Source organism: Trachurus japonicus, chromosome 5, assembly GCF_045865225.1.
Source record: "Trachurus japonicus isolate A0001 chromosome 5, Traja_1.0".
NCBI lineage: Eukaryota > Metazoa > Chordata > Actinopteri > Carangiformes > Carangidae > Trachurus > Trachurus japonicus.
In genome coordinates this window covers 33,957,442-33,970,868 of record NC_140911.1, presented here as the reverse complement: position 1 = coordinate 33,970,868, position 13,427 = coordinate 33,957,442, and the positions used below count along the sequence as shown (strand labels likewise).

Genomic DNA, 13,427 nt, shown 5'->3' with positions numbered 1-13,427 from the left:
GTTGTTACTCTACTTGAGTTGTTTTTTGCAGCAGGAGAACATCAGTCAATGAGTCAACACCAGACCTCTGTGAAAATAGAGAAATTTCAATTTGCATTTTTTTTCCAGTTCAACTTTCAATCTATTTCTGCTGTCTTGTTTTTAACACAAGCTTTCACTCTCGCTCTCACTGTCACTTCCCTGCTGCACAGACAGACTTGAGGACTCTTTTGTCCCCCTGGCCATGTGACTGCATAACACTGCCCAGTTACAGTACGGCATGAGAAACATTAATAACAAACAACTCTTTATTCACAACATTTATACATTATGCATTTTTTAATTTGGCACAGATTTTTCTTTTTTTCTCTGTTTATTCTATTTTAGTATTTTATTCATAACATACATAGTGTCATATGATTATACATATAGTGTATATTTTTCTTACTTAACTTATCTGTGTTATTTTACTCTTCTATGCCCTTATGTCTGCTTTACTGGATACTTGAATTTCCTTTGGGACCAATAAAATATCTCTAAGTCTAAGTCTTGCACCCACATATTCAAATTACCATGTGAACAGCCCCGGGACCGAATATGAATTTTTTAGATTTTTAATGCACATAAACAACATGGATCTAAAATCCGACCAGACATCTTTATAACTCAACTAAACTGTTAGTCACAGGACATGTTTCTCAGTCAGTCAGTTGTGTTTCCAGTCAGTCAGGCGTTTTCTATGCATCTATTTCACCTCTTATCCGTCTTCCTGCTATCTGTCCTCCGCATCTGTGCAGTAATTTCATTTCCTCCAGTGCGTTGTACATTAATTTATGTACTCCCCCTACACTCTTGTCAGAGACTTCTTATCTGAGCAGACTTGGTAGTCAAAGCTACAAACCCCACGATAATGCACAAAACTCATTTCTCCTGATGTAAATGTGGTCTTATCCTGTTTTTTATTTATTTATTGTTGTATTCAGATTTAGGGCTTTTTCAGGCAGTGAGGAGGCAGAGGCAGATGGAATATAGGTTACTGAGAAGAGAGAATGGGTTTTGTTTTAAAATCAGCTGGGATGTACATGGACTTTTTGGCTGGATTACACTTGAAACTGATTATTATAACGATTAAGGAGAATATATAGAATATATTTATTCTCAGAAAAGTGTGTTCAAATCTGGGTAGGAGTTTGTTTCTACTCTTTCCTTTTTAAATTCACAGGCATATTACTGGTGCTGCCGACCCATTCATCCTTCTAAAATAATTTGAAAGCGTAGCCTAGCTCTAATTATGTGAATTTGATGCTCAAGTGGAGAGTCTGCTGCTGCTGCTGCTGCTGCTGTTGTTATTGTTTCCATCTCCCAGAGTGACTCTCCTTCTCTTTCTTGAGTTTCCCCTCTTATTGGTTTATACCCATGCTTGTGCCTCTCTGTGTTTTACTGTCTGAGCTGCTGTCGATTCTTCTCTCAGATGCCATAAAGCTTTAGAGGTGGCACTAAAACTCATCCTCTGTGTAAATCCATGAAAGTGAAGGTTCAAGGAAGGTGGTGGTTCAATCCCCGGCTCCTCCAGGTTGTGTGCCGCTGATGGCTGAGTGTGAAGTATGACTGAGTGACTGAATGGGAGAAATGTGACAAGTATTGTTAAGTGCTTTTAGTGGTTAGTAAGACTAGAAAATGGCTTCACTTTCTCAAGGTTCAAACTTTATGGTGAGCATGTAAAGTGAGCTGGACAGTTCAAAGACAACGGGAAGGGTGAGAACCTCTGTTTTAGTAAAGTTAATCACTCAGTATAACAGACATTAAAGACATCCTCTGGACTCGTACACATCCCATAAAGCTTCTTTTTCAGCCAGTGTGAGAGTCTGTATGTGAATTTGTTGAATACAGGTAAATCACCCAACACAATGGGAAGAAAATCCATCAGAAGCTCCTCTCAGACATCCCAGCTCCCTGTGATGTCAACTTTTGCATGTTGGTTTTTGTTTTTGAATAAGCACTTTAACACCAAATCCACCCAAGTGACGATCTGTCACACCAATATTTCTGTGACACTAAAATCACAGTGCCACTCTGAATCTGATGTCCTCTTATTAACATGGAGGCTGCAGCAGGTGAAGGCAGCACTGTCACTTATTTCACAGCTGAGAGGAGCTGCACTCTGTCAGCGCTACAACTGCAAGAGACAGGTGTAGCTTGAGATTAGAAAATACTACAGTGGATTTATTCATTCATCCATGTATGTTTCTGCAGGGACAGTGATCAGGTTATTGATTAGGCCCTGTTACTCAAATACTTAGACTTACTAGGACTACTAGTAGTACCAGTTAGCAGATCTGATGGTACTTGTATTTGTCACTTTCATCCTAGAAACATATTTATTAGGACAAAAAAGACCCAGTATTACTATTTAATTTTTTAAATTCATTTATTGGTCTGTTGTTACATATTATAATAATCTAAATCAAAATAATAGTCTCATAAACCTTTCTGCACAGGTGCTTTAAAGGGATATTTCAACATTTTGGCAAATTCGCCTATTGCCTTAGGAGTAGCTTGTTGGTGCAAGCTGTTTTTAGATTGGTGGGGCAGAGACGTGAGCTCTGCACGGCGCACGGTATTTTCGCCTTTCCCTCATCAAACTCATCAAATATCAAATTTTGAGGCAAATACATAGCTGGAACTACATTCCAGACACAGCTGCTGGGTGGAGTGATTTCAAAAGTGCAGGTAGTATTTGCTTCATGTGTCGTAATGTTATATGTGATTATTTTATATCGTGGCGAACATGCAGGTCACAACTCCACAAGAGTGTTTTGGAGTTGTTGGATTGTGTATTTAGTTTGATGAGGGAAATAGCTAACGCCTCCGTTGCATTAGCTGAGCAGCCCGCGTCTCTGCTCCGCTGATATAAAAACTGCTTGCACCGACAATTAAAGGTAAAGAACCTACTCCTAAAACTATAGAGATTATGGCAATAGGCAATTTGCCAAAATGTTGAAATATGCCTTTAATGATTTGCTAGGTAAGAATGAAGGATTTAAAAGTTGGAAACAGATACATATGCGTTTACCCTGGGATAGACTAGTAGGCGACTTATCTGGGTCCACACAGTCCGTGCTTCAGTCACATTGCATTCTGGGATAGGCCGCTGCTTTCCAAAGCCCTTAACAGCACAGATGTACTGTTTTTTTTTTTTTTTAAATGACTGTATGCGTTTGGCTCTTTGTTCTCTGTTTTGCCCCAATTTCCCGCCATAGTTGTTTGTTTTTCTTGTTGTTTAAATCTTTGGTAAAGTACTTTGAGGCTTCGTAATGGGAATAACAGCAGTCACTTTGTCAGGAGAGATTTTGCATTTCATCATGACAGATGTCTCATTTTCATTTCAAAGCAGGGAGCAGAGAGACGTGACACCGCTCCAGTGGCTTCTCACAAAAAGTGAAGGTGCTCTTTGGTGAGAGCACATGGCTGGTTCAGGAAACAAAAAAACATTAACAAAAAAAGTATCTTAAAAAAATATCCTACCCTGGAGTTATGGGGGGAAGGGGGGGGGGGGGTTGATGGGACAGATGTCATGAACCAGATTCAACCCAAAGACTTCATCAGCAAAAATAATAACATGCTTCCAGAGATGCCCCTCTCACAAGGCTTTGGCTCTGAATCCTTTCTGATTATTTCTGACCTTCCTACTGTGACAAAGTAATCCTGTTCTTTAACCCCGTGTCTGCTTCTTGCTGTCTCTTTCTCCCTGTCTCTCTTCTCTCTCCTCTCTCTCTCTAGATTACAAATATAGTATTCCTTTTGTCTTCTTGGTCTTCTTTGTCTTTGCTGTGCATGTGTCATGCTCACATCAGTTGGCTGTGATGGAGAAAACTGCTGTTTCTGACAGCCTTTTGACTGGAGAATGGTTTCATGGAAAAGTCTCCTTCCTCTCCACCACCCTATAATCACACCCAGTTTAACAAGGAAAATACTTTCTGTCCCTGTGTGTCTTTGTCTCCGTCTCTGCAGATGGGTGTGAGTTATGGCTGCGTTTCCAGTTTTGTCTGGGATCCAGAGAACAACCCACACAATGGCTGGGATGTCAGACTGACTGTTTCCAAATTGGCTTAATGTGCTCTCAGATTTGCACTCTGCGGTTCTCTGTTAAAGGACTTTGCTAGAGATAGGGCTTGACTTCTTTATGGACTCCTCGTTCGTCTGGGCTGCTGGTGACAAATGAGTCTATCTTCATTTTTTTCTTGCAGTGATGAAGGTGCTGAGGCATACAGCATCCGTGCAGCACAGCTGAAGATTCACTCTGTGAATGAAATGCTACATCGGACTAAAAGCTCATTTTCCGCTAGACTTTAAATTTTTCTTTAAAGAGGAACTGTGCAGGGTTTTTTTTCTGAAACTATGCTACATTTTTACCTTAATTAAACAGCTTCGGACTCGGAGTAATTGTGATGGTTTAATAAATGACTTGTAACTTGTTACAGGGAGAGTGGAGGCTCTCTGCCTTCCACGTAGCGTCTCCTGGCTGAAAATCAACCTTGAAAGATCAGAGCCACCGACTCGGCTCTTGTCTCTGCCGCACCGTAACACAAATGCGCCCCGTAACCCGTAGTCTCTTGTTTATGACTGATAAGACTGCACAAATACACATCGTAACATTGTATATGATGTATAATGTTATCCACCGCTCCATCGATTGCTTTCTTGCTGGCTTTGTTGAAAACAAATGCACATGGCCGGGAGGAGGGTTAGACAAACAGCAGAAAAGTGACTGGACTTGCATAGTCAAACAAGGGGAAATTGTGAATCTCAGTGTATCACAGAGTTAAGGCATTATTGCAGTTAAAAACAGATAAACACAAAGTGGTTACAACATCTGACCTTTGCCTTGTGCTCCATTCTCCTCTTCTTCCTCCTTACTTATTTCTGTCCTCCTCTCTACATTTCATTTATCTCTCCTTACTCTATTTCCTCCCTGTCCGCTCCAGGGTTTTAAGATTTCACACCGGAGAGTATTACAGTATCAAAAATTAAATACATCCCTTCTCTCTCCTGTCTTCTCTCCTCTGTCTATATACAGTGTTGTATAGATAACTACGAGGAGATGGTGAAGATCCTGCTGGACCGAGGAGCCAGTGTTAACGCTCAGGACAATGAGCTGTGGACGCCGCTGCACGCTGCTGCCACCTGTGGCCACGCAGGCCTGGTCAAGATCCTCATCGCACAGTAAGTAGAAGAGCCGCTCGGTGAATGTCAGAGGAGTTTCATTTGTTTTTATGAAATACAAGAGTAGGTTCATTAGGGGAAATGTCAGGCCACATATTCAATAAGGGATAGCAACCAAATCAAAGTTGATCAGTATTCAGAGATGGGCATCATTTACAAACAATCTCCTGAGGAAAACACAGTGCACATTTACCCAGTCTCAAGTCAACAGGGATGGCCGTACTCTCAGATATTCAGGTATAAATGCGGCCACTGTCCCCACTGGGCCTCGGCAGGCAATTTGCAGGAACCTATGAATTATTTTTTAATTGAGTACTGGGCAAGAGAAATGAGGTTTTTCTCCAGTACGAAAACAACAGAGGATGCAACCTGGAGAAGCAGAGATTGATGGCAGTGCTCCCAGCAGCAGAGGAAATGCCAAGCCCACACTAACAGCAGTAGCATGAGAAAACATGCATACTTTTTTTTTTTTTTTGTTACAAAGTCACAGATTGAAAAATGGGTTTGAAGCCACGATGAAGAAATGGCCTAGTTTGCCGTTTTTCCCCCTGTGGTCAAAGATTATCACAATAATCCTCCATGTTTGTCTGATGTCGGTGTGCAGTGTGTGATGATGTGATGACGAGAGCCTCCAGGGGAAAACAACACTAATGTTAACTTTAGGCGAGACACTACATGCACTGATCAATTCTGAGATTTTGGCCTATTTTTCTTCCTTGGCATGTATTCTTTCAGAAAAGTCAAAAGAAATGGTAGAAAACCACATTAAGGAGGTTAATTTACTTCATTTTGTCTCTTTCATCAGTAGATTTCTCCTAAATTTGCCAAAAGTTAACATGCTACTGTGACATACTGTGCTGTGCCTGTTGTCTGACCCATGTCATATCAGGTTTCATTGTAAAGCTCTCTCTCTCCTGAACAATGAAGTTTTACAGTACAAGTAAAGGCCGTTTTCTCAAAATGAGTTTTTCCTCAGACTCTGAACCTGAAATCTCCACTTCAGCAGCACTTAGAAACACCAAACCTTCCGGTTTTATTCCTGTCTATGTTCTGAAGGTTTTTACAGAGGGGATTGTTGATATATCATTCAAAGCCTGATTTATACAACATTTTATTCCTAAAAACATGGCAAAAATAGATTTTTGGGGGCTGGTGACACTATTTTCTCATTTACAGAGTGATAAAAAGATATATCCAAAATCTCCTCTGTAAAAACCTCTGACTCTAATATGTCAACAAAATAAAATAAGAATTTTAAAAGTAGCTTTATCCATTTTTCAGATTTCGGTTCTGGAAATGTATGCAACATAACACATATTTCATTAGATATTGCCTCATTTATATATTTAAACATAAAATTTGACAAAACTTGTAATCAAAAAAATATTTGTCTTAATGTCAGTGATAAACTTGGGAAGTTTCATGGTGATATCTGTTATTTAATTTTTTTTTACCCTATTCACCTGTAGTGTCTTCCCTTTAGTCTCTGTCACAGCTTCTCTTCTACTGAAGTTTAGCATGCTAACCAGCTAGCCCTGGTCTGTCTCGTGACTTTCCTGTCATTGGCATGTGTTACATCAGACAAGTTCAGTCATCCACCATTCAAATCTCTGCCACAGAATCATTAGTTTAGATTAAGAACTGACAAAGCTGTAACATGGTATGATCATATCATCAGGATGTGATTCAGGCCCCAGGAGATGGAATGATTTACATAATGAACAAAATGAGTTGTTATTAATCATGAGTTATACATGCATTTCAAATTTTTCAAACACTGATCAAGGTTTTCTGAAATTGCGCATTTAAAATGAGTATAATAATGATAATAATAATAATAATAATAATAATAATAATAATAATAATAATAATAATAATAATAATAGGTAAATTCATTTGCTTGCATCCATTTTATTTATAGAGTTAGTACCACATATTGTAGGCATACAGAATAGACATGCATTAGAACCTCTATGCAGTAACTGGAAACTACACGTAGCGCTATGTGACAGCCTGTGAATAATGCATGTCAACGTGTTCTGGGATGAAAGAATTTCAAGAAACTCCATCAATTAGATACTTATTGTGATGTTTCTGTCCAGCCTCCTCCAGTTATTGTGTGATTAATATTCCAGATGTGTATTCACGTGCTTGTCTCCCACAGCGGTGCAGATCTGCTGGCGGTCAACTCTGACGGGAATATGCCCTACGATCTGTGTGAAGACGACCCAACACTGGACATCATTGAGACAGCCATGGCCAACAGAGGTACATGAGTACATGAATGTTTTAAAGAGATGGCAGATCCACAGACACTGAGAATCTGTCGGATCAGGATGCGTTTGTGTTTCCTTTGACGAGTTTGGGAACTGATCGGTCTCGCAGGCTCCACAGAGAGACTTAGCAAACGGTACAATGTTACGTCCAAGTGCAGTACAGAGTCTACCTTCTGTAATTATCATCTCATTTCAGTCCAACCTGTCTCAGGCTTTCTAACTAAAACCCTCGCAGTTCTTGTACAAGATGTTTTTTTGTGTGGAGCTGAGAGTCAGACTGCTGTTCTACAGATCCAGTACAACTTGTCCAGGCTTTTCACTCTGGCACATGAGCAGGTTACGAACAATGCCAGAATTACCATTTCAGATTCTCACTAATTTGACGGAACAATGAGCCCTTGATTTCGGTGCAGTGGCGGCCAAAAGCAGCTGTCTCATCTAAGTGGCTGAAATAACTGTTGCTAGCAGATTTACCTAGCCACCTAATTGCGCTAATGATGGCTCCACAGACTGGTTGAAAACACAGTCTCCAGTCAACTTTTCAGTGTTTCTCGTTGCAGCACCAAAGCCTCATGTCTGGAGTATAACATCAGCATCCTTAAAGGAATAGTTCACCAAAAAATGAAATTCAGTCATTATTGACTCACCCTCATGCTGATGAATACTCGGGAGGGGGGGGGGGTTCATAGTCCAACAAAATCCTTGTAATATATATATATATATATATATATATATATATATATATATATATATATATATATATATATATTTTTTTTTTTTTTTTTTTTGGTGAACTATTCCTTTAACATGAGCTGTATTAAAGATATATCAATGTATTGCAGTGTAGGAGTAGGGTTCCTTGTACACTGGTGACACACAAGTCTGTTCAGGACAGAGGTTTATCTAAAGTTAAATGTCCCACAATTATATTAGACAGTTGTCTTTGTCTCATATGCATTGTCCTCTCTTGAAATATCCAACATAAAGTTTACTTAACCTATGCAGCGGCGTATCAGAGTGTTTGAAGCATTTGGCAGAGGAACAGATTGCTGAGGAGGATGGCGGCGAGGTCACGACCTCCGAAATCACTTTAGCGTCCCGCACAGTTTTAGGATTGACACCTCGGGGAGCTCTGAGATATTCACAGTGCTCTGGATGCAGATTACAATACTGTAGCCTATCTCTCCTGCTGTGTCACTGTAAACAGCCGCAGTCTGCTCACTTTGTCTGTGCGACTCCAGTTCAAGGAGATCAGCGCTGGCACACGCATAGATGCGCATGAGTGATGATGAAGGAGGAGGAAGCTGGCGCTGTCTCTCCGACGTGTTTACATTTGTGTTCTGTGCGATACAATCAAACACTGACACACAAAGAGAGCGGCGGTGATGTTATTTACACTCAGCCTTCTTAACGTAAGCTCTTGTTTTGTTTTTATTATCCAGTCAACAGTTACATGTACAGAAATGGGAGTGTGCGAGCGTGGTTGGCGCCCAGCCAGCTAAATCTGTGGTTGCAGGCGAGTTTTAGAGGAAGTCTCCTCGTATGAACGGCAGCTGAAATGCGGTTGGTTTATAGGAACATGAATTGTTACCTATTCTCTTCCTGGCAGAGTTGGTTGAAAAAGATCAAAACATGCTTTCAGAAGAAAAAAGAAAAAAGAAACCACAGTTCATTGTTTTACAAAGGGAATAACACTGATCTCAGCAAAAACAACTACATCATACTGTATGTAGGAGCCAAACTGTGTGCTTTGCCTGTGTTGTTTATGATTTGTTTGGGCGGCCCACATCACTGTTGGTTATCACCTCTGGCGTTGGAGGCACATGGTGGGTTCACATTATTTGCCTGTTTATTTGTGAGGCAGGATTCAAACAAAGAGGGCGAGTAGGCTTTGGGATTTTTCTATTGACCGCCTTGCTGCGCTTTAACAATCGCCGCTCAGTACCTGCGGTTTCAAACATACAGTGTCAGCACTCGTATGGATTATGGATTTGCACAAACAGCCCACTTAGGCTCTTTGCGGCTTTCGTCGATGGACAGTAGCTGCTACATCAGGGCGGACAAGCCTCCTTAAACCTTCCAATCAATTACACAGACGTATGTTCACAGTCCCGTTGACAGATTAGCTGCTTCTCTTCACGGGGGACGAGGTATACAGCTGCATTACCCGAGTCAAAGTGCAGATCCTCCTGGTCACATATGACTAAAGTGAGTGAAAGTTGTTCAGACAATTTTAAAATTGGTTTTAAAAAATATTACAGTACATTGTTGCACTGTTAAATAATCTAATGACTGTGGAACAACTTAATGAACTGACTTACTGAAAAAGCTGTAGAACAAACAGCTTGAAGTATATGATAAAAAACAACAACTGTAGATGAGGCTATAGAAACACAACACAACATTAAAGGGATAGTTAGTTTAATTGGTCCATTGCTATAATCCCTATAGTTTTAGAAGTAGGTTCGTTATCTTTATTTGTCGTTGCAAGCTATTTTTAGAACGGCGGAGCAGAGCTGTGAGCTGCTCAGAGCTACGCTACGGAGGCTAATGGGATTTCTTGGTTTCCCTCATCAAGATAATCAAATACACAATCCAACAACTCCAAAACGCTCTTGTGGACAAGTTGTGACCTGCACATTCACCACGCTATGAGACAATAACAGAACATTACGAGACAGAGTTGTTTTTGAGGCAAATGCAGAGACTGCTTGCCGAAAAACTGCCCCCGACAGGAACGCGCATCAGCGGGTTAGCAGTGAATTTACCTCCTACAGTACTCCTAAAACTATAGGGATTTATGGCAGTGGGCCAATTTGCCAAAAATGTTGAACTATCCCTTTAAGTAACTCATTTGCTCGCTAAAGTTTAGCAGCTAATTTCTGTAACATTTAAAACAAAGGGAGTCTTCAATTAAACTTGACGCATTAAGTCCAATCATCTTGTGCCTGGTCTCTATCTGGTCAGTGGTCGTCATCATTGGGCCACTGTCAGGTTCAAACTGAGCCGTTCAAACATGACTGATGATTCAGCGTTGACGGATTGGTTTTTCTCGCAGCACTCTGTCACACTTGTAGTGGAGTACATTTGTCTTTTAAAGTGAAATGCTGGAATAAAAGTCACAAGTTCACCAACAATAATACTCAAGTGAAGCACAGATAGTGGAAAATATCCTCATGTACAATACTCAAGTGCCTGTGTGTGAGGCTGTGGGGTTGCTGTAGGTTTAGCATGTGCACATACTGGAGAGGTTGCAGCAAACAACAGGGGGTTGAAAAGTGCTGGAATTTTCCTTTGGTGAAGGTGACCTTCAATATTACACTAAAGCCCAAAATGCCTGAGTGGAGCCGCTCTACGGTAAACAGCAGAAAGCCGTGTGGAGGCAGCACGGTGCTGGAGAGCAACAACACCAGAGCTCAGTCATATCCCCCCCCGGATAATTAAAGGTCAGGAAATCCCTGTTATGATAAGTAGCGCATTGTAAACAAGCGCAGGGTTGATGATTTTGATAGTTTTAACAGTGCAAATAGGACACATGACAGCCATTGTGTGGGCGGGATCCTGAATGTGAGACAAATATTGAAGAGAGAGTGAGAGGGGAGGGAGGGAGAGAGGGAGGGTGGGCTCAGAGAGAGAAAACAGAAGCTGGAAAATAAGGTTCTCAGCTTACAAAAGGATTTCTCCAGCCGCAGAATACAGATATCGCTACACTAGGTGAGAAGAATGATTATTAACCCGATCAAAGAGAGCGGCGCTGCTAATTGCTCCCATAATGTTCTCTGCACTGTACTGCTGGATAAAACCTCTCTCCAGACACCACAGGGATGGGCACATGGGCTCTCCCTACCCCTCTCTCTCTCTCCCTCTCTCTCACACACACACACACAGACTTTCACAGCAGTTGATATGTAGCAGCCATCGACTGATCCGACCCCTCCCTGATCCTCCCCTGTAGAGCCTGGTTCATCCGTGATGAGCCGCAGTGATAAGAGGAGAGTGTCTCTACCTGGAACCGAACAGGTGAAAGAGAGTCGTCAATGTAGACAAAGTCGTACATCCATTGGCTGCACAGGAGACACAGCTGACGACATTTTGTGTCCTGAATCAAATTCAAACGCTGACGGACGGAGGGGTGGGAAATAGGGTTTCTGCAGGATTATGCTAAAGGTTTCATTCAGCAACAGAAGCAACAGTATCTCATTTATCCGTCCGCTGATCTTCTGCGTGACCGATCAGTTTAAAAACAAATTCAAACTTGCTCAATAAAGCACAAAAATACGATTTACGATAAGATTTTTGTACACAGACCTCAGCCCTGTTTGATTTGTGATTTGCAGGAAAGCGGCGTACATCTTTCTCATTTGCCGGACATTTTATAGACTGAAAGACAACTAGGAAAAGCAATCACCGCATCAGTGAATGATATCACAATTGGGTGTAGTTCAGTTTAGATCTACTGCTCACTGACACTGTGTTTGGCTTTTCCTGGAATACAATCTGTGGTAAAAAAAAAAAAAAATGGGATAAGCGCAGGCTATGATAGGTCAGACTTTACTGGTCATCACAAATCTGTCAGTGAGTCAGTGTTAAAGATTTTGGCATTGCAGACAAACCCATACTGGAGGTTTAGCTCAGAAAAACAAACTGCAGCTGCAGACATCCAGTGTGAGACACTGGTGGTGACAGATTGTGAGGAATCAGCTGGTAGTTCTGAGTTTACAGACCCATCTTTGTTCCCCGGCCCACCCCACAATCAGCTGCATGCCTCATTATTTACGTGACAGCATATGGGCAGTTTATCTGTTTACCACATTTTTTACATTGCAACAATTAGAATTAGATTTTGTCGCTGTCTTAACATTTTTAAATCCTTGTCAATCTGTTGGGCATCTCTGCAAAATGTGCCAGAAACAAGGCAAACACAACGTGTGACACCAATACCAGTGAGACTGATTCCTGCAGGAAGAGACAACAGAAGGAAAAAAAATCATTGCTGCAAGGCTGCATTTCATTTACGTCGACAAAAGGAGGCTGTGGTCGTGTCGATTCCTGCGCCTTCAAACACCCTCCGGCTGTGATTTTGATTGTGAATCAAGAGAAATACCACTTTGCTTCCTCACTATTTTTCAGCACCTCCATCACAATCATGTTGCTGTGCGAGGACTGTGAAGCAGGTATTTGACTTTAAAATGACAGGTTGGAGTCGATGGGTGGATAGATTTGCTTTAAGCTTCACTCGCGCCTCCGGCTCAGTTTATAAGTCAGTGTCATAATATACTAGGTCGTAAAGCGTAAATACTGACAATAGAATATTCACTTTCAGGTGATGCCTGCCTGCTTTGACTTTTTATTTTATGTGAAAGCAAAGGGCCACTCTCAGGGGATTATCCTCCATGCTCCACAAAATCCCCCAAATAACAAAAACACCAAATCACCAACCTGTGTGACTTTTCCAGCTTTGAGCTTTTTATTTCCAGCTGCTATCATTTAAGGCTCATTAACCTTTTCCTGCTGACAAATAAGTCATAATAGTTTGTTTCTTTTTCTGAGGAAGGAATGTAATCGCATCAAGGCACTTAAATTTATTGTAGCTTTTAGACCTAATAGGCCTAGTTCATTTCTTTCTTTCTTTCTTTCTTTTGTTTTAAACTCTCATAGTAGGACACTAGTTTAAATTTCCTGGACAGTGCGTTGCTGCTGAGCTGTGGAAGGATAAGTTTTTCCCCGAAGTGTGACGGTCACGGTCTTGAGTCCTACCTGGCAGCGGGGTGATGGATTAACGGAAGAATTTAGAGTGGTTGTGACAGCCACAATCACCTGAGCCTCGCCCCAGGCCAAACAGCACAAAACTTTGCCAAAAGTCAGGGGGGAGGCCCACATGGTAGGAACCTACTGGTGGCCACAAAGAGAAGATCTTTTTATTTATTTCAAAAGTTTCAAATCCAGATT

The 13,427-nt window shown here is 41.2% G+C and overlaps 1 protein-coding gene across 2 annotated transcripts in view; it reads left to right on the top strand.

Moving 5' to 3' along the window:
* Nucleotides 1-13,427, top strand: part of ppp1r16b (protein phosphatase 1, regulatory subunit 16B) — a 100,136-nt gene that overhangs the window by 73,152 nt on the left and 13,557 nt on the right. For both annotated transcript variants that reach the window (XM_085777655.1, XM_085777656.1), the window contains exons 4-5: nucleotides 5,057-5,202; nucleotides 7,367-7,470. In XM_085777655.1, coding sequence (XP_085633781.1) covers nucleotides 5,057-5,202; nucleotides 7,367-7,470 — 250 coding nt within the window. The remainder of the gene's footprint in view (nucleotides 1-5,056; nucleotides 5,203-7,366; nucleotides 7,471-13,427) is intronic.